General features: G+C 37.9%; 1 protein-coding gene across 2 annotated transcripts in view; it reads left to right on the top strand.

Annotated features, from left to right (window-relative positions):
• Positions 1 to 21,447, top strand: part of LOC106875187 (nibrin) — a 29,145-nt gene that overhangs the window by 3,544 nt on the left and 4,154 nt on the right. Inside the window, exons 2-14 of one of the 2 annotated variants that reach the window (XM_014923224.2) lie at positions 1,331 to 1,449; positions 2,549 to 2,697; positions 4,695 to 4,854; positions 7,551 to 7,654; positions 9,026 to 9,140; positions 13,134 to 13,297; positions 14,771 to 14,862; positions 15,653 to 15,737; positions 17,410 to 17,440; positions 18,085 to 18,182; positions 18,639 to 19,125; positions 19,337 to 19,411; positions 21,187 to 21,387. In XM_014923224.2, coding sequence (XP_014778710.1) covers positions 1,331 to 1,449; positions 2,549 to 2,697; positions 4,695 to 4,854; positions 7,551 to 7,654; positions 9,026 to 9,140; positions 13,134 to 13,297; positions 14,771 to 14,862; positions 15,653 to 15,737; positions 17,410 to 17,440; positions 18,085 to 18,182; positions 18,639 to 19,125; positions 19,337 to 19,411; positions 21,187 to 21,387 — 1,880 coding nt within the window. The remainder of the gene's footprint in view (positions 1 to 1,330; positions 1,450 to 2,548; positions 2,698 to 4,694; positions 4,855 to 7,550; positions 7,655 to 9,025; positions 9,141 to 13,133; positions 13,298 to 14,770; positions 14,863 to 15,652; positions 15,738 to 17,409; positions 17,441 to 18,084; positions 18,183 to 18,638; positions 19,126 to 19,336; positions 19,412 to 21,186; positions 21,388 to 21,447) is intronic. The other variant, XM_014923225.2, reaches the window with a different exon arrangement.

Here is a 21,447-nt window from a genome sequence, read left to right as displayed (position 1 = left end):
CCCCCCCCCCCGTTTGCCAGCGTGCATATTTTCCTTCATATTTGTTCAATATACATTGCATTAGAAGTATTACATGATTTTTGTTTCACTCCGGGTGCGGATCTATATAAAAACCCTGTATTCTTGGTTTTCACAGTCTTTCCGAAACTGGTGAGATTGTTATGAAGTTTCGCTCGAACTGTTGCATGTTAGCAGCTGCAGGATAAACGTTGCGAGGGAATTTCAGAAAGGATTGGGCGTAGGGATTATTATAGAGTATTGTTTGGGTGGACACAATGTGGTTGATGAAAGGAGAGTTGAATCTCTGAATGGACGAGGCACGAGACCCGTCAGCATCAAGGAGCTGTAGAAAGGCTGACTTTTCTATGAATGTGACATACTGTAGCATATTGTGTTTTACATCTGAATTATTAGTGTGTTGGGCCAAATGCTTAGTGGCATTTCTTTCTTCTCTTTATGTTCTGAGTTCAAATTCTGCCTAGGTTGACTTTGCCTTTCATCCTTTCAAGGTTGTTAAAGTAAGTACCCGTTGAAAACCCTTAAAATTGCCGGCCTTGTGCCAAAAGGGAGGGAGGGAGAAGAAAGACGGAGAGAGATTAAAGAGTTTGAGGATAGGGACTAGCTCTGAGGCACATTGAGCATAATGTAAGGGATATTGTCAGTGCTTATGGCCTTGTTGATTTGAAGAAACCAGAGGGTACTTTGCTTGATGTGTGTATGTGTGTGTGTGTGTGCACGCATATGTTTGTATGAGTGTGCATGTCAAAAGCCATAGTTTTGGACGAAATTTGCCTAGTGTCTGCAGTTTGGATGCAATGTGGACATCAAATGTGAAGGCTTTCTCTTCTGTAAAACTGTTCACTGAACCATTATAGGTGGAGAAAGGAAGATCTTATAAATTAGGTAGAGATGCTTTTTGGCCTTTTCACTCCCTAACCTGCTGTTGATCCAAAGGGATTGTTTAGGAGAGAGGAGAGCTTTCAGGCTGTGTGATGCATGGTGATCTCCTTCACAGTGTGGATGATAGCCTTTCTGGAACTTTCCAGTTTGTTGGGATGGGTGATTTTTTTTTTCCAAGAGATTTTGGTTGTGTTTTTCATCTGAATTATTAATGTGTTGAACAAAATGCTTAGTGGAATTTCTTTCTTCTCTCTATGTTCTGAGTTCAAATTCTGCCTAGGTTGACTTTGCCTTTCATCCTTTCAGGGTTGCTAAAGTAAGTACCAGTTGAAAACCCCTAAAATTGCTGGCCTTGTGCCAAAATTTGAAGCTACCATTATTATTATTATTATTATTATTATTATTATTATTATTATTACTATCATTATAGATGAGCACAAGATTACAGATTCTGGGGAATTTACAATTGGACGGAGAGACTGTGACCTGAATATTGCCGATGACAAGACAGTCAGCAGGAAACATGCTATTATTACAATAGATCCAGCTGTTAGTAAAAATTTGTTCCTATTCTTTCTACAATTAATTGAACTTTAATAAGGAATATTTATTTACAACTGCATCATTCTTTTAATTTTTAATTCAAACCATAAATTGGATTTTGTATATTAACTGTCTTTGGCAATAAAACTCCAATTTATGGTTATATATAAAATAGCCATCTATGTATCATACTCTATATATATATACAAAATGTGAAGGTAGCAAGCCAGACAAATTGTTAGCAGGCCAGACAAAATGCTTAGCAGCATTATATATTGACCTTTTGGAGTCAATATATAAGTATCATGTGAGTACTGGGGGAAGGGTTAGTTGATTTCATGGACCCCAGTGCTGTTTTTATTATCAACCCCCATAAGATGAAAGGCAAAATCGACCATGGTGGATTTTGAACTCAGAATGTAAGGATGGACAGAATACCACCAAGCATTTGGCCTCATGTGCTAATCATTATGCTGACTTGCTGTCTTATTAAACATTAAAATATTAAAATTGAGAAACAAGCTGACAGAAATTTCAGGTGTTTTCAGAGTCGTTTTTTTTTTTTTTTATCACTGGGGTCAGTTTTCAGTGTCGTCTCTTGGTAAAATTATTACAGGTCTTATAATAAGGTTGATTGGAATAATATGTACATCAACATCAAGATAAAAATCAAATGGAAATTGTAGTTGTGATACCTGTATCGGTGGCACATAAAAAGCACCATCCGAATGTGGCCGATGCCAGCACCACCTTGACTGGCTTCCGTGCCGGTGGCACGTGAAAAGCACCAACCAATTGTGACCGTTGCCAGCCTCCTCTGGCCCCTGTGCCGGTGGCATGTAAAAAGCACCCACTACACTCACAGAGTGGTTGGTGTTAGGAAGGGCATCCAGCTGTAGAAACATTGCCAGATCAGACTGGAGCCTGATGCAGCCTCCTGGCTTCCCAGACCCCGATTGAGCCGTCCAACCCATGCTAGCATGGAAAACGGACGTTAAACGATGATGATGATGATGAAAACGTTTTCTGTTCTATCCACTCAATTCTCTTGAATAGTTGTAGATACAAAAGTAACATTTTCTTCTTTTTTTCTTTGATATTTCAGAAGATTCCCTATACAAAGTCTTCTCTGACTATTCAAGATGTCTCATCCTATGGAACATATATCAATAGGAAGAAATGCAATCAAAATACAGCAATAGAATTGAAAGAAGGGGACAAACTTATGTTTGGTTCCCCAAAGTCAACATTTTGGTAAGCTATAACAACTTTTGAGTATTTTTGCTGCCACACCAAAATAACTACAAGAACCTCCTTTAAATTAAATTTCTCCCAGACATTGTATGTAAGATTTCTGCATCATTATTTCATGGTTGTTTTTTAACTCCAAGTCATGTGCTTTAACCCTTTACTATTTAAACTGGTCATATCCAACTCAAGTATTCTATCTGTTTTATGCTAAAACCAGCCAGATTTGGCCTCTCATGCCTGCCCTATAATGGCATTCTAAAAATAGACAATCATGACATTAAAATTATGAAACTATAAGACAATGCATGATTAATTCAAAATATTGGGTCATCCCATAAATAATGTGGGGGTTTGTTTTTTCAATTGCATAAAATGAATGTCAGAGGGAGACAGGATAAGCTACCTGCATCAACTTGCTATAAAAGCAGGTAGTAGTTTTACTTTGTCCTTATTCTTAGTGCAAGTTTTGAAGAGTGCAGTTTGATTTTAACAGTTATTTTTTCAAAGCTAAAATGGAAGTGACAAAGGAGCATATTCCACATACTTTGTGTTATGAGTTCAATAAAGGCAACAACACAACAGAAAGTGCAAGGAATATTAATGCAGTATATGGGGATCGGACAATAAGCATAAGCCAGTGTCAACAGTGACTCCAGAAATTCTGAGCTAGAAACTACAGCCAAGAAGATGAGCCTCATCCTGGAAGATCTGTAGAGCTTGACGAAGACATCCTGCAAACCCTGGTGGAACAAAATCCCACCATAATTGATGAGAAACTAGCAGAGAAGCTTGGATTTGGTCATTCAACCATTCATTGACACCTGTGTGCCATCGGAAAAGTCAGCAAATTAAGTCAGTGGGTTCCTCAAACTTTCCGAGTCTAGTCATGTGCAGAGAATGAATGTGTGCTCTTCTTTGCTATCACATCTCACCAATGAACCTTTTTTGAACCAAGTAGTAACTGGTGATGAGAAATGGGTTATCTATAAAAATGTCAAGCCCCAAAGACAATGGGTAGGGAAAGGAGAAACACCGGCACCCCAGGCTAAAGAAGGTGTTGTTAACTATTTGGTGGGATATGAAAGGTTTAGTGCACTTTGAACTTTTAAACTCAAATCAAATGATAACAAAGATCTACTGCAAGCTGCTTGAGTGGTTTAAGTCAGTGAAGAAAAACAACCATCTTTGGTTTCAAGACAAAAGGTGTTATTCCATCAGGATAATGCTTGGTCACATACAGCGAGGATGATATCCCAAAGGCTGGAGTCGGACGTATTTGCCAGACATTGCCCCCGTCTGATTATCATTTATTCCGCAGTCTTCAAACTCGTTTGGCTGGGAAAAAATATGAATTCTGTAGACAAGGTCAGAGCAGTACTGGAGGAGTATTTTTCATCACGGAAAAGTGAATTTTGGAAGAGGGGCCTTGCAAGTCTACCAGATAAATGGAAGAGCATTGTAGAAAATGAAGGAGAGTATATTTTAGATTAAAAAAAGTACTTTGTTTACCTTAATTTTGAAAAATAAAAAAAAATGTATAAAAAAAACCACATTATTTATGGGATAATCCAATAAAATGAATAAATAAGCATTTACATTTGACAGAGAAATCTGAATGCTAAATGGTTAAGGGTAGATGGGGATGTATCTCTGTATAGCCACAGTATTTCCATGAGGTACAGAGACCCCACTCAAGTATTATTAGCTTTGAAAAACACTGAATTTTCTTTTCTTTACTATAATTATTATTTTTACAGTCAATCATCATCATCATCATCAAATCACCATTTTAATTTCAGTGTAATTATTGTTAATGTTCATCAATTCTAACCATCATTCATCACAATGGTATTACAATGGTAGTCATTTATCCACCAGAAGATAACAAGATACATCATGTACAATATGTCTTTCCTAGTTGGATGGCATCATATTTTGAATTTTCCCACCTTGCATTGTGAATATTGAGAACATTAATATTTTCTATTTTTTGTTATTAGGGTTCGGTTTAATCCTTTAGTTGTCACGTCGTCTTGTTTGAAGAATTCTGCCAAGTTAGAATTGGACCAAGTTATGAAATATTTTGATGGCAAAGTGGCTAATGAATGGAGTGATAAATGCAACTTTTTGGTTATGGATTATATTTCAGTTACTGTGAAGGTTTGTAACAACTGTATTATGAATCATATTTGTTTTAAGCATTATACAGAGAGAGTGAAGGCGTGTGGCTTAGTGGTTAGAGTATTTGGCTTACAATCGTAAGGTTGTGAGTTCAATTCCTGGCAGTGTGTTGTGTCCTTGAGCTAGACATTTTATTTCACGTTCCAGTCCACTCAGCTGGCAAAAATGAGTTGTACCTGTAACTCAAAGGGTCAGCCTTGCCACATTCTGTGTCACATTGAATCTCCCCGAGAACTATGTTAAAGGTACATATGTTTGTGGAATGCTTGGTCACTTGCACATTAATTTCATGAGCAGGCTGTTCCGTTGATCGGATCAACTGGAACACTTGTCATCGTGACTGATGGAATGCTAGTTATAGTTTAGTTATACAGAGAGAGAGAGAGAGAGAGAGAGAGAGAAGCTCAATCACACTTGATATTATACGGCGGTGAGCTGGCAGAAACGTTAGCACACCGGGCGAAATGCTTAGCGGTATTTCGTCTGCCGCTACGTTCTGAGTTCAAATACCGCCGAGGTCAACTTTGCCTTTCATCCTTTCAGGGTCGATTAAATAAGTACCAGTTATGCACTGGGGTCGATATAATCGACTTGACTTAATCCGTGTTTGTCTGTCCTTGTTTGTCCCCTCTACGTTTAGTCCCTTGTGGGTAGTAAAGAAATAACACTTGATATTTTACATTATTTTGGGCAATAAACTGCGCTTGCGAAGACCTGTTGAAGCAAATGAAGTCGTTGTCATGGCCAATGACAGTACTGCCTGATTGGCACCCGTGCTGGTGGAACGTAAAAAGCACCATTTAAGCGTGGCCAATGCCAGTATCACCTGACTGGCCCTTGTGCCAGTGACATGTAAAAAACACCCACTACACTCTCGGAGTGGTTGGTGTTAGAAAAGGTATCCAGCTGTAGAAACATTGCCAGATTGGATTAGAGCCTGGTGCAGCCTTCTGGCTTGCCAGCCCTCAGTCAAACCGTCCAACCCATGCCAGCATGGAAAGCAGACATTACACGATGATGATGATGAATGAAATATTTTGTCAGTCTGACACACACACACAAAGTACAATTATGATTGTCAGTTTTTGAATGAGTTACTAATAGGTTTATTTGAATGTGATTAGTATTACAAGTTATGAAAGCACACAGCTCAGTGGTTAGGGCATTGGGCTCACAATCATGAGGCAGTGAGTTTGATCCCGAGACTGGGCTGTGTGTTGTGTTCCTGAGCAAGACACTTTATTTCACGTTGCTCCAGTTCATTCAGCTGTAGCAATGAGTTGTGACATCACTAGTGCCAAGCTGTATTGACCCCTTTGCCTTTCCCTTGGATAAGACTGGTGGCGTGTAGAGGGGAGGCCAGTATGCATGGGTGACTGCTGATCTTCCATAAACAACCTTGCCCAGACTTGTGATTTAGAGGGGAACTTTCTAGGTGCAATCCCATGGTCATTCATGACTGAAGGGGGTCTTTACCCTTTAGTATTACAAGTTAGACAATATGGTTTTCTTATGGTCAGTTATTGATGTAATATATTTTAAGATGGGCCCTGTCCCATCTGACCAAACTGATGAGGCCTTTAATTGGTTTCACATTTTGGCACAAGGCCAGCAAGTTCAAGGGAAGGGTATAGTTGACAACATCAACTCCAGTTCTCAACTGGTACTTATTTTATCGACCCTGAAAGGATGAAAAGCAAAGTTGACCTAAGCAGAATTTGAACTCAGAGCGTAAAGACAGACAGACTGCCACTAAGCATTTTGCTCAGCATGCTAACAATTCTGCTAGCTCACCACCTTAACCCCTTGCAGCTGGATTTAGTACTGACAGTCTGTGCTGTGTACCAGTATTAGGCCATTCAGTTACTACATAAGTCTTCATACAAGGAATTTTACTGTGTATTTGCAGTCTTCTCAGTGTGGTGTATCTGAAAACACTACCGCACAGAATGAGACATCGCACTGCTCATGCGCACACAGTGTTTTGATGTGGCCAGTATTGCTTCCTGTCTGTAAGAGCAACCCTTAATTATAAAACATTTTATCATCGCCATCGTTTGACGTCTGTTTTCCATGCTGGCATGGGTTGGACGGTTTGACTGAGGTCTGCAGAGCCAGCGGCTGCACCAGACTCCAATCTGATCTGGCAGTGTTCCTGTAGCTGGATGCCCTTCCTAACGCCAACCACTCTGAGAGTGTAGTGCATGCTTTTTATGTGCCACCGGCACAGGAGCCAGTCAGCGGGCTTGGCATCAATCACGTTCGGATAGTGCTTTTTATGTGCCACCAGCACAGTGGCCAGTCAGTGGGTTTCTGGCATCAGCCACTTTTGGATGGTGCTTTATGTTTCTGAAATTTAGAGAAGGAATTTAAAAGGACTCATAACATCACTTGTCCACATCCAAAGTGTCTTGCCATCCCCACTCCCCCCAATATATTAATTAAAATTCTGTTAAAGAAGTAAATTGTAAAATCATAATTAGCACTGCTATTAATTATTTCTAACCATTACCATTACACTCAGATTCCAATGTTTACCTTATTGCTACTTTTCAATTAAACCAGTAAAATAATTTGTTCAAGAAATTTATGTTCTTGTATACATTTTCTTTTTTGCTACTTTTTTTTTGTTTCATAATGAATTCTCTAAACTGGATTTTGGTATTCTTTTCCAGGTTGTGTGTGCACTTGCTGCCCAATGTCAGATTGTTACCATTGACTATTTTAAAAGTCTAAAAACAGCTAGTGAACTGTCTCAACCGTATAAGGGTCCTGAAGAGTAAGTTTATATATGTCTATATATATTTGTATATGTTTGTTTTATGTCTATATATCTGTTTCAATCATTTGACTGTGGTCATGCTGGAGCACTGCACCACTTTGACGAGTTTTAGCCAAATGAAAAGACCCCAATACTTCTGTTTTTTAAGCCTAGTACTTACTCTATTGGACTATCTTGCCAAACCCCTAAATTAAAAGGACATAAATGAACCGGTTGTCAAGGGATGGTAAGGACACACAAATGCAAAGATATACACACAATCACACACTCACATATACAGATACAGATGTGTCGTCATGGTACCTGTGCCCAGCATCGCCTTCCTGGCACTTGTGCCAGTGGCATGTGTAAAGACATTTGAGCGAGATTGTTGCCAGTGCTGCTGGACTGGCTCCTGTGCAGGTGGCACGTAAAATACACCATTTTGAGCATGGCCGTTGCCAGTACCGTCTGACTGGCCTTCGTGCCGGTGGCACATAAAAGCACCCACTACACTCTCGGAGTGGTTGGCATTAGGAAGGGCATCCAGCTGTAGAAACTCTGCCAAATCTGATTGGAGCCTGGTGTAGCCATCTGGTTCACCAGTCCTCAGTCAAATCGTCCAACCCATGCTAGCATGGAAAGCGGACGTTAAACGACAATGATGATGATGATGATTTGTATATGCTTGTATATGTCTATATATATTTTGTATGTTTGTATATGTCTATATATTGGGTCATCTAATAAATAATGTGGTTTTTTCAATTGCATGAACTAGAAGTTGGTGGGGGACAGGATAAACTACCTGCATCAACTTGCTCTAAAAGCAGGTAGTAATTTTACCTTGTTCCTATTCTTAGTGCAAGTTTTGAAGAGTTATTTTTTCAAAGCTATAATGGAAGTGACAAAGGAGCATATTCAGCATATTTTGCTTTATGCGTACATTTATTCTGCAGTCTGCAAAATCATTTGGATGGAAAAAATATGAATTCTGTAGACAAGGTTAGAACAGTACTGGAGGAGTATTTTTTGTCATGGATATGTGAATTTTGGAAGAGGGGCCTTGCAAGTCTACCAGATAGATGGGAGAGCACTGTAGAAAATGAAGGAGAGTATATTTCAGATTAAAAAAGAACTTTGTTTATCTTAAATTTGAACAATAAACGAAGTATAAAACAACCGCATTATTTATGGGATGACTCAACACATTTGCATATGTCTATATATATTTGTATATGTTTGTTGTTGTGGAAAAGTGGGCATTGAAATGATCATGATGATGTTGATCTAGTCAACTATATTACTTCCCCCAAAACTTTGTGTCCTTGTACTAAAGCTAGAAATCCATATTATCGATTTCTGTTGTTCTATTTGTATTTCAAACAGGTTTCTTCCCAAATTGTCTCCTAACTTTGTAATCAAGAATGGAACATTTCAACCGAATCCTTTACGGAAAACCCTTTTCAGTGGAATTACTTTCTACTTTTTAAAATCTTCTCAGGTATGTGGAGTTGTTGGTCTCATTTGAGTATTTCAGTCTTTTTTTAAAGTTACTCTATTTACTTGTGTATATGAGGTCTGGTCAAAAAGTATCAGAACGGTTGCTGTGGTAACACAATTAAAGTATGCAGAGTGAAGCTGCTTGCTACAGCTTGACATTGAACTCTGTCACACACGCACGCTAAGTTATAAAACGTTCTCACTCATTTCCGTTGTTTATAGCAGGGCTTGGAAGTAAAGTTTGTGGAGTGTGATCGTCTCAAAAACAAGATCAGGTTTCAAATGCACAGGGTCACCTTGATTGTGTCGAGGAAGAGGAAAACTTTTTGAAAACAGTCATAGCAAGTGATGAATTGTGGGGTCTGTGACTATGGCCCCCAAAACCAAGGCTTGAAAGGAATCCCAATTGAAAGGAACTAGATTTCAAGATGTCGAAGAAACTCAAGAGAATGCAACGAGACAGCAGTTCGCTATGCCATAAAAGGAGTTCCAGGAATGCTCGCATCAATGGAAACAACGCTGCATAAAGTGTGTGGCTTTAGAAGGAGATTAAATACTGAATTGATATGTGCTGTAGTTTTCTTTTTATAACACCAGTCCTGATAATTTTTGACTAGACCCTGTAAATTGTACCCCTGATTTATTGTTTAAATCTTGGTGCAAAATTTTCTCCATATTCAACTCTGCCCCATGTAAGTCCTCCAACTGGGTCGGTCAGCAGCCGCCTGACTGCTGTGATACTTTTGCACTTTGAACTGTTTTTATAGCTTGAGGTTTTTTGGAGAAGGGGCACTCACCTTTAGGAAAGAGACTGCTTGCAGAGCTGTCTTTGTTTGACTGCCGGCCTAGATCCAGAAAATATGTGGCCTGGCTTTAGTCACAGACACCTCATTGGTGGTCTTCTTGAGATTCCTCTGCCCTGGCCGTTGACCATTGCCGCATCCCCTCCACCTGTCTAGTGATGCAGTGTCTAATCCACTCCCTCACATGCCTTGGCACACCAGCTGAGGCAGTGTACCCGAGTGTGACACTTGAAGCCAGCACATGAAAGGTTTAGGGGATAAATGAGAAACAGTGAAGCCCATCCATCCTAATCAGTAGGGAGCAGCAAAGGATCCAAAGCTATTATCTCTACCTAGAGTCCCCTATATCCCTTATACCCTTGCAGCAAAACTCATTACCTCAGACTGTCTAACTAGAAAATAGTTACCACTCCTGTGTTGTTGATGTATAACCCTTGGTCTGCTCTCATAAAGAAGACAGACCATAATCAAAGGCTTTCTAGTCATTACTATCCCATCTTTTCGCATGGTAAGAATTATAGTATGCAATATGTCTTGCTTTTTCAAGAGTGTAGGTTATGAGTTGAGGGAGATTTGCCTGTTATTTCATTTATAGAGGCTCCTTTGTTGGCTTGCTTAATCCTATGATAAAACATTTGTTGATATAAGATCATCGATTTCAGAGACACCTCTGCATGTTCTCATACACAACTTTATAAGAGTAAATCTCTCCAACAAGGAAAGGAGAAAAAATGGCTATAAAACGAACAGGAACTCTTTCCCCACCAAAACAAAACAAGCTTTTAAAATATTCATGTTGATGATTATGGAGGCAGAGACGGCTGTGTAGGTTAAGCAGTTCGCATTGTAATCGTGAGGTTCTGTGTTCCATCCCAATGTGCAGCACCAAAGGCATGTCTATTCTACCAAAGCCTTGGTTTGACCAATGTTTTTGAGTGAAATTTTGTAGATGGAAACTGTATGGAAGCCTGCTGTACATCGTCACTAGCATCATCATCATCATTTAATGTATGTTCTCCATGCTGGCATGGGTTGGGCAATTTGACAGGAGCTGGCCAGCCAGAGAACTGTGCCAAGCTCCAGTTATCTGTTTTGGTATGGTTTTGAAAGCCAACTTGTTTACAGAGTGTGTTGGGTGCTTTTTACATGGACAGCGAAAGCGAGGTAGGCTGAGGAAAATGTGGAGGAGACAGGTGGAGGAGGAGATTGGGAGGGTTGGCTTGAGAAGGGAGGATGCCCAAAACCGGGCAAGATGGTGTGAGGGCGGTTGCTATGGCAATCAGGTAGACCCAGCCACCCCTGTTAACGGGGACAAAACCCGAATTCAAATTGATGGATGATGATGATGATGATGATGATGATGATGACCAGCTCCAGTACTTTTTATGTGCCACTGGAATGGGTGTTTTTTTACAGGGCACTGACACAAGTACTTTGTATGTGGTACTGGCATGGGTGTGTTTAACATATGTGACACAGAAACAGGTGGTTTTTACATGTCACCAGCACTCATGAGCGTATTTGTGTGTTTATGTACACCAATGTAAGTCAGCATACCATAGTACCACAAGGTGGTTACACCATTAAAAGGGGGTTAGTCTCTGACTGGTATAAGAGGTAAAGTCAACCATTCAATAAGTAGCAGTCAATAAGTTGACGAGCTGCCAGAATCGTTAGCATGCTGGGCAAAATGCTGAGCACCATTTCATCTATCTTTATGTTTTCAAGTTTAAATTCTGCCGAGGTAGACTTTACTTTCTACCCATTTATGGTCAATAGAATAAGTACTAACTGAGTACTGGTATCAATGTAATCAACTTACCTCAAAATTGCTGGCTTTGTGCCAGAATTTGAAACCAATAAATAGCAATCAAACTAGTTACTGGTATACTCCAGCATGGCCACAGTCTAATGATTGAAACTAGTTAAAGAACAGAAGTATGGGTTTATTACAATGTATTATTAATCACTTTGTAAAATATCTTTGAAGTTTATAAAGTTGATGTCCTAGTGAGTGGTTAAGAAGTTTGCTTTGCAGCCATGTGGTTTTGGGTTCATTCCTACTGCTTGGCACCTTGGGCAGATGTCTTCTTCTTTAGCCCCAGGCTGACCAATGCTTGGTGAATGAATTTCACAGACAGAAACTGTGTGACAGAAGCCTTTTACATGTGTTTGTGTGTGTATTTGTGCTTGTACTCACCACCACTTATCAAACAGTGTTGGTTTATTTACATCCCCTTAGCATGGTAGCTTGGCAAAAGAGTACCAGATTTAAGTGGCTTAATTTGGTTCAGCTAACTCTACTAGGCAGTGCTCCAGCTTGGCTAGAGTTCAATGTCTGCAATAAGTAAAAGAGTAAACAGAAGTGTAAACAAAAATATTCCTATTCTTTTGACTCTTCCCTAAGGTAGAATTGATTGTTTTGTAGAAGAAATATTGTCTAAATCAGTGGTTCCCAAACTTTTTAGAGACGCGACCCACTATGACGTGAGTTTATGGTGACCCACTTAACTCTACCGTTTATCAGATAGACTCTATTGATCCATCTACCATCTAGCTACTATCTCTTCCAATCATTTCATTGGCTAATTAATAGCCTCCTGGTGATCACTCCTATACTTTTTTGAATAATTTATAAACTTATTAGTGAAATCCATACTGTCTTATTTATTTAAATTTTTTACTATTTATATTAAATGTGAAACAAAACGTTTTATAACTGTTTCAACGTCTCCATACCCTATTGGCAGGTATTAACTCTAATACAAAACCTCGAAGCAGTAACTGTTATCGGCTCAATCAGTGTTGTACTGCGCCTAGTTAAAGTTCTCTATAAATAGGTAAAAACAGACTTTTCCTTTTTACGATTACGTACGAATAAATAACTTGAGAAAATGACTACCTCTGATTTGTTAAATTCATGAAAAAAGCCTACTGCTTGATAAAACAACCAGTCTGGTATTGAAAACATGAATCTTGAACTATCTCGATAGACAGCAGTTAATCAAAGCTTATAACATTTTGCGACCCACTAGGATTCCGTTCGCGACCCATCAGTGGGTCGCGACTCATAGTTTGGGAACCACTGGTCTAAATAACAAAAATGATTATCATATTTAATTATATGTGTGTGTGTGTATTTCAAAAGATAAATATTTATATTTTTTCCCTTGAAACAAATTCTTTTACAGTTGAGGAAGATGAAGATGGCCATTGAACTTGCTGGTGGTCATTCTTGTTTGTGTGCTTCTAAGCCTGTGGATGATTCAACTTTAGTAAAGGATACATCTATTGTAATGCAAGCTGAGCCCAGTGAAGATGAATGGGTTTCTCATGTTCTGTCTCTGTTACTAAGGTAACGCCTCACAAGTTTCTTCTCAGACTCTTTTTTAGTACCATATATAAACAGATATATATAGACCCCACAAATTTAACCAATACATAAAAGAAAGATAAACACTAACGAAGTGTCTGTGTGGTAAGTAGCTTGCTTACCAACCACATGGTTCTGGGTTCAGTCCCACTGCGTGGCACCTTGGACAAGTGTCTTCTACTATCATCTCGGGCCGACCAAAGCCTTGTGAGTGGATTTGGTAGATGGAAACTGAAAGAAGCCCGTCGTATATATGTATATATATATATGTATGTGTGCATATATGTTTGTGTGTCTGTGTTTGTCCCCCCCCCCCAACATCGCTTGACAACCGATACTGGTGTGTTTACGTCCCCGTAACTTAGTGGCTCGGCAAAAGAGACCAATAGAATAAGTCCTGGGGTCGATTTGATTCGACTAAAGGCAGTGCTCCAGCAGGGCCACAGTCAAATGACTGAAAAAAGTAAAAGAGTAAAAGGGTATCATCTTCATCATCCTCTTTATCATCATTGTTCTGGTATCCACTTTTCCATGCTAGCATGGGTTGGATGAAATTTGCTGAGGTTGGATGCCCTGAGGTTGGATGCCCTTCTTGAGACCGACCTTCACCCGCTTTCTATCTACCAAATCCACTCACAAGGCCTTGGTTGTCCCAAGGCTATATTAAAAGACACTTGCTCAGGGTATCACAGTTAGATTGACTGCAAAACCATATAGTTGGGAAGCAAACTTCTTACTATACAGCCATGTTTGTACTTATTACTACACAACAACTAAGTAACTTACACAGAACTTATTAATAATGTTGTGAATGTTAGTATACACCAGCTATTGGATTATTAGGCAACAGATTTGGAGAACTAATGCATCATTTTTGACACTTCTGTTTTTCCTTTGTCCAGAGGGATATTAGTATCATGAATTGCATGGTGACCTCACTAGTACTGGTGCCATGAAAAAAAAAAGCACCCAGTACACTCTGTAAGGGCATCCAGCTTTAGAAACATGCCAAAAGCAGACATTGGAGTATGAGGCAGTGGATCTTGTTGATCTGGTCAACCCATGAAAATTGCTTGAAGATAGATGTTAAACGACGATGATGAGATTCTCAGTTGTCTCTCTGTCTTTACATTCCATCTTTCATTAGCATATTAAATCACACTTATCATATATACATGTCTTATTAATACACTTTCAGTTCTCTACTTTTAAGCCATATCACTCAAACTTATTGTTTAGTTGCTAGATAAAATCCACTGTTAAATCCTTACAAGACTTTGTGTCTCACTAACCAATAAAAGAAACAAGCAACAAAAAAAAAACATTAAAAAACATTAAGATATTATTTACTAAAAACAATGGAATAAAACAACTGGTGCTTATTATGAAAAACTGTATTCTTACTTGATTAGATTAGATCATAATTTTAATATGATTTTTATTAATTTTTTTCAGCCACAGCAAACGTATGATAACCGATGCTGAAATTGGCCAGGCAATTCTCTGTTGTAATACTGAGAAGTATTGCAATCCTAATGCAGCTTTAGGTAAGTTTTATTTTACCTTCAGTTTATTTAGTCATTAAACCAAAATCGTAGCTGTGGCCAGTGCCCCCTGACTGGCTCCTGTTCCAGTGGCACATAAAATGCAGCATCTGAATGTGGCTGCTGCCAGTGCCCTCTAACTGGCTCCCATGCTGGTGGCATGTAAAAAGCACTATCCAAACATGATCGATGCCAGGCCCATCTGACTGGCTCCAGTACTGGTGGCATGTAAAAAGCACCCACTATATTCTCTGAGTGGTTGGCGTTAGGAAGGGCATCCAGCTGTAGAAACATTGCCAGATCAGGTTGGAGCCTGGTGCAGCTGCTGGCTTTCCAGACCTCAGTCAAGCCGTCCAACCCATGCCAGCATGGAAAACGGACATTAAACGATGATGATAATAATAATGATATTCATTTCTCTCTCTTACTTCTCTTACTTGAATCTAATGGCTAAATTTAACTGCTTTATCTAATTCTTTTCTGTTTTTACAAAAAAACCCTTTTCATATCAAGTCACCTGAGAACGGTCCCAGTTCTCTGATGCAAACTTCCTGTTTAAAGTGATCTAGATTAAAACATTGCATCAAAATTGCATGCTAATTTATGTTCCAAACACCAGCTTTATAATGTTATTTTATTAAATACTTCATTATTTTCAAAATTAATTAAAACTAAAATTGTGTATTTCAAACAGAAATTTAAATAACAAAAGGCTTAAAGCTTCTTTGAAGCTCTTGAGAATTATAATGGAAAAAATTTCAGTGTTTCTTTCATTGACTTTTCATCTCTTTAGCAAAGACATTCAGCCAACTTCCAAGTCAGACAGTGAAGTTTCATTCTCAGCAAACTATTAGTACACATACCCAAGATTCTTTAATGTAAGTATGAATTTTGCAGCCTCTGGCCACCTTTTTTTGTGTAGTTATTTTACATACTTTTTCTAGTATTTTACAATTATAATGAAAATGTGTGGCTAAGTGGTTAGCATATTTGGCTCTTGATCATAAAGTCATGAGTCTGACACCTGATGGCACGATGAGTCCTTAAGCAAGACACTTTATCTCATGTTGCTCCAGTCCACTCAGCTGGCAAAAATAAGTTGTATATGTAATTCAAAGGGCCAGTCTTGTCACATTGTGTGCCATGCTGAGTCTCCCTGAGAACTACATTAGGTTTACATATGTCTGTAAAGTGCTCAACCACTTGCACATTAAGTTCATGAGCAGACTGTTTCACTGATTGGATTAACTGGAAACCTCGTCGTTGTAACTGATGGAGGGCCAGTTAAATGTTTAATTATTTATACGGGTTTTGCAAGTTCTCTTGTTACTTTATGATATTTTTGTACTTTGAAAACTTATTTACTTAACACAATTACTCAAGTAAAAGTTTCAACTTCAAAAATTATTATAACTGAATTTTTAATTACGAGGGTGAGTCAAAAAGTAATGCCATTTTGTTTAGAACAGGTATCATTACCAACACAGGAACATGTATCATGCATCAAAATGAAGCTGGTCCTCTGTGGATCACATACCTACTTCTCAACATAGTCACCATTTCTCTCAATAGCAATGTTCCACTTTTGAATGAGAGCATGTATCCCTGTCCTGTAAAATTCTGTTGACTGTTCTTTGAGCCACTTCTTCACAACAGTTTTCACTTCCTCGTCACTGGAATAATGTTTGCCTCTCAAACTCTCTTTCATGGGGCTGAAGAGATGATAATCTGAAGGCGCTAAATTATTCCAGTGATGAGGAAGTGAAAACTGTAGTGAAGAAGCGGCTCAAAGAACAGTCAACAGAATTTTACGGGACAGGGATACATGCTCTCATTCGAAGGTGGAACATTGCTATTGAGAGAAACGGTGACTATGTTGTGAAGTAGGGATATGATCCACAGAGGACTAGCTTCATTTTGATGTTTGATACATGTTCCTGTGCTGGTAATTATACCTGTTCTAAACAAAATGGCATTACTTTTTGACTCACCCTCGTATTTAAAAAAAAATTTCTTTTCCTAATAACCTGTTCAAAAATATCTATTTTGAAGAGAGAAATGATGATAGTTGCATACAGATTATTCTTAATTTCTCAAATATTGATGAAAATCAATGAAATTCAATATTAGAATACTTTCAACATCTCTGACACATATTGTGATCCCAGAATCCCATTGTTTTGGGGTCCTGCCTGGTCTAGATAAGAAAAAGGTGGTGAGCTGGCAGAATCGTTAACACATCGACATTTCGTTCGTCCTTATGTTATGAGTTCATATTCCGCTGAAGTCAACTTTGCCTTTCATCCCCTCAGGGTCGATAAAATAAGTGCCAGCTGAGTGTTGGGATTGATGTAATTGACCTCCTCCCGCCCCTGAAATTGCTGGCCTTGTGCCAAAATTTGAAACCATTATTAGTACAATTCTGTCATAGATTATTGACCAAAATGAAACTTTAAGTATTTCATTGATCTGTCTGTGACATTTTAAAATATCATGGATATTCCAAAACATTTAAATTCAAAAATTTAAATATTCTTTTATTTTAAATAGGTTTCTTAACCAATCAAATATACCCAAAGAAGTAAGTGAAACATTTCCTCATTTCTATTCTCATAATTACCATTAGTTGTTTTAATGCTTTATGATGTTAGCTTTATTTATAAATACATTAAATTGTTGATAAATTATTGTCAACAGAGTTGTAATTATTCAGGTTATTAACCTAATATTTTGAAAGAAATAGGTTTTAATATTCACAGGGTGTAAGGTGGTGAACTGGCAGAAACATTAGCACGCTGGGTGAAATGCTTAGCAGTATTTTGTCTGTCTTTGTGTTTTGAGTTCAAATTCTGCTGAGTGAATTTGTTGGACAGAAACTGTATGGAAGCCTATTGCATATATATGTGTGTGTGTGTGTGTGTGTGTTGACAACTGGTGTTGGTTTATTTATATCCCCATAAGATAGCAATTTGGAAAAAAGTGATCAACAGAATAAGTACCAGACTTTAAAACATGAATATTTGTGTTGATCTTTTTGACCAAACCCCTTCCAAGTAGTGCCCCAGCATGGCTACAGCCCAATGACAAACAAGTAAAAGATAAAAGATATATTTATTGTTACTTCTAAATGAAATGCTTTGCAACAAGGCCTAATCATTGGCAAATGTTCAACACACAGATTTTTTAAAAGATTTTTCTGTTTTTCTTTTCTGTCTTTGTTTCTAGTCTGTAAAAATGCCAAATCCTTCTACAAATATCAAAGCAACAGAATCGTCATTTCCCAGCAGTGATGCGCCTGAAAGTAAAATTGTCTCTAATAAACGGTAAATACTTTTTTTCTGGTTTCAGCTATTTTTTATCGAGTCAAAAGTTTTGCAATATTTCGCTAACTTCATCATCATCATCATCATCATTTAATGTCTGCCTTCCATGCTAGCATGGGTTGGACGATTTGACTGAGGACTGGCAAACCAGATGGCTACACCAGGCTCCAATCTGATTTGGCAGAGTTTCTACAGCTGGATTCCCTTCCTAATGCCAACCACTCCGAGAGCTTCTCTATCACCAACTCTTCCATAGTGTAGACTAAGGATATCACTGGTACTAAAGAGATTTTCTGTAGCAGGACTGAAGAATCCTCTCTAGCTGTTATATCAGTTTATATTCTGAATTACTTGCAGTTCCATATCTCTTCCATTCATTCCTTCCAAGATTTAGCTGTTCATCTTTAAATATATTAAGGAATATTTCTTCTACAAATGTATTTCTCTTTTTTTCAGGAGCCGAAGTCCAGATAAACCAGAAAATCCTTTTTCTGCTAAAGTGGATGATAAAGAACCATCAAACAAAAAGACACGGTTATTTGCAGAATCTGTTCCAGATAACACAAATCCTGGTAGTTCTATCAAAAGAGAACCGTCTGTACAAATACTTGCACCAGACAGTTTGTCTCAGGCTCCACTCATTAAACCTCAACCTATTTTAGTGATTGAAGATTCTGATCCAGAAGATGTTTCGTCTGAAAATGAAGATCAGAATTCAAAGAATGTACCAGAAACCACTTCTGACAAATTGAAACAATCTAATTTAAGCAATACTCTTATAGATTCTGAAAGCACAGAAGCAGCACCAGGTACCGAAATACTGACGCCTGTTTCTATTAAAAAAGAAGTAGTTGATTCTACTTATGAACATAAAAAACACTCAAAACCTTCCACTTTAGACTTGTTTTCAGAAGATTCACAATTGAAAGACAAACAAGGAAAGGTAAATAATATTTTTTAGAAGATCTGAAATCTCTTTGGCCTTTTAATCCTAAACCACTTGAAACTATTTCTGATTCTATGATTCAAACTCATTTTAATGTCTCATCTAAATTAAATCCTTCCATCATGATTGTGTGCAAGAACTTCTTTTTATTAACTTATGTTACAAACCCTGGCTATATAATAGTAAAATCATTTTTTTTTGCTTTCAGATAACTGAAAATTCAACAAAATTCACAGATGTTTACATCAAACCTGGTTACCTAAATACAAAATTCACTACAGTGGTAAGTTTATCTTTATTTACTGTCTGAACGTATCAGCCAGTTCCATGCATTGTTATATATATATATATATATCAAATGGATGTGTTATAATACTATTCTGCACATACAATAACAGCCATACTAACAATCCAACATACCTCCATCATCAGCAGCCCAACAGATATCACTATAGTTTCGACACCTGAGCAGTACCATTTAATCCGGCGGTGTCAACAGCACTAAAATATGTGTTGTTGGGAACAAACATACCTTAGATTTCATTCATTCAACCTTAATTCTAGGAAGGATTAAACACTAACTTTATTAATTAAACTACAACAAAGAAACACATTTACCCTATGTACAATATTATCGGTAAATAAATTCAATAAGTAAATCTATAACTAACTCTTAAATTATATAACTAAATAGCGACCAAGACATAAAATGAAACTCCTGACTTCCTGACTGTCTGAAATCTCCCAGTTAATGGTCTCAATTATAAGCCAGAATAAAGAGAAGAACTTCAAATTAAGATGGTTTAGATTCTTGTATTAAGGTTATCATAAACAATGCCATACTTCACTAAACTAATTACCATTGTGGAAGATATTGTAATTAGTTTAAATCATTTCACCTGAAATAAGGCATGAGAGACATGTCGAAATATATACTTTATTTCTGTTAATCTATGGTGTAAAAATATTGCAGTAATTTATTGGTTATATGGCAGAATTGTTACAGTATCAGAATGTCTCTGCATTTTGCCTTCAAATGACTCTTTGCATTCATTTCTATAATTTATGTTAATATTGGAATTTTCAGAACAAATCTAAACCAGTCGTTCTCAACTACTTCTTCCTATCGACCCTCTTCATTCCTGTTTCACTTGGATTGGCTCTGACTGTTTGATGTTTAAAAAAACCCTATTATGTTTTTATAATATTAGGAATTATAATATTAGGAATTTTGAGCGTGGCCGTTGCCAGTACCGCCTGACTGGCCTTCGTGCTGGTGGCACATAAAAAGCACCCACTACACTCTCGGAGTGATTGGCATTAGGAAGGGTATCCAGCTGTAGAAACTCTGCCAGATCAGATTGGAGCCTGGTGTAGCCATCTGGTTCACCAGTCCTCAGTCAAATCGTCCAAATCGCATGGAAAGCGGACGTTAAACGATGATGATGATGATGATGATGATGATGAAGGAATTGTATTTAAAAAAAAAAGATTGTTAAAATATTTTGTGTTGTAGAAGTAATGGGTAAAGACCCCCTTTGGTCATAAATGCCCATGGGATTGCACCTAAAAGGTTACCCTCTGAGGCACAAGTCTGGGCAAAGTTGTTTATGGAAGACCAGCTGTGGCCCATGCATTCCAGCTTCCCTTCTCCATGCCACCGATGTTATCCAAGGGAAAGGCAAAGGCTGATACAGCTTGGCACCAATGATGCTGCAACTCGTTTCTACAGCTGAGTGAACTGGAGCAACGTGAAATAAAGTGTCTTGCACATAAATTTTAATGACAAAATCTTACAGCCTCCTACCAGGATCATGTGGACCCCTGTTGAGAACTACTGATCTAAACAAAGCTATCTTTAATTTCCTTGTCTTAGTGTATCTTATATAAATGTTCTACTGCAGTTGTTTAAGTCTTTGATATGCTCTGCTGAGGTAAGCTTTCAGGGTCTATAAGTATCAGTTGAGTACTTTGATTGATCGATCTCATTATATTATTATATTTGTCTGTATATTATTGTATTTATTTATTATTTTGTTGCTTATAATTTTATTATAGAATACAACGGTAAAAATAAAACAAGAAATAAAAAAAGAGGAAGATCTACCTAAGTCTTGTGCAGCTATTTCATTTACAAACCTTGTTCATAGACAACCAAAGCCTCCACCCCCTCGGGAAAAGACTAATTCAAAAGACGCACCACAAGGATTTGCCTATTATAAAGGAGCTTTAGTGCGTAACTTCAAGAATTTCCGGAAGGTGAGTTTTTTATGTATGTGTGGTTTCCCAAATAATTGTCACATATATTACAGATATATA

Source organism: Octopus bimaculoides, chromosome 4, assembly GCF_001194135.2.
Source record: "Octopus bimaculoides isolate UCB-OBI-ISO-001 chromosome 4, ASM119413v2, whole genome shotgun sequence".
In the NCBI taxonomy this organism is placed as follows: Eukaryota; Metazoa; Mollusca; class Cephalopoda; order Octopoda; family Octopodidae; genus Octopus; species Octopus bimaculoides.
The sequence above is the reverse complement of the archived record's forward strand: the minus strand, read 5'-3'. Positions and strand labels throughout refer to the sequence as shown.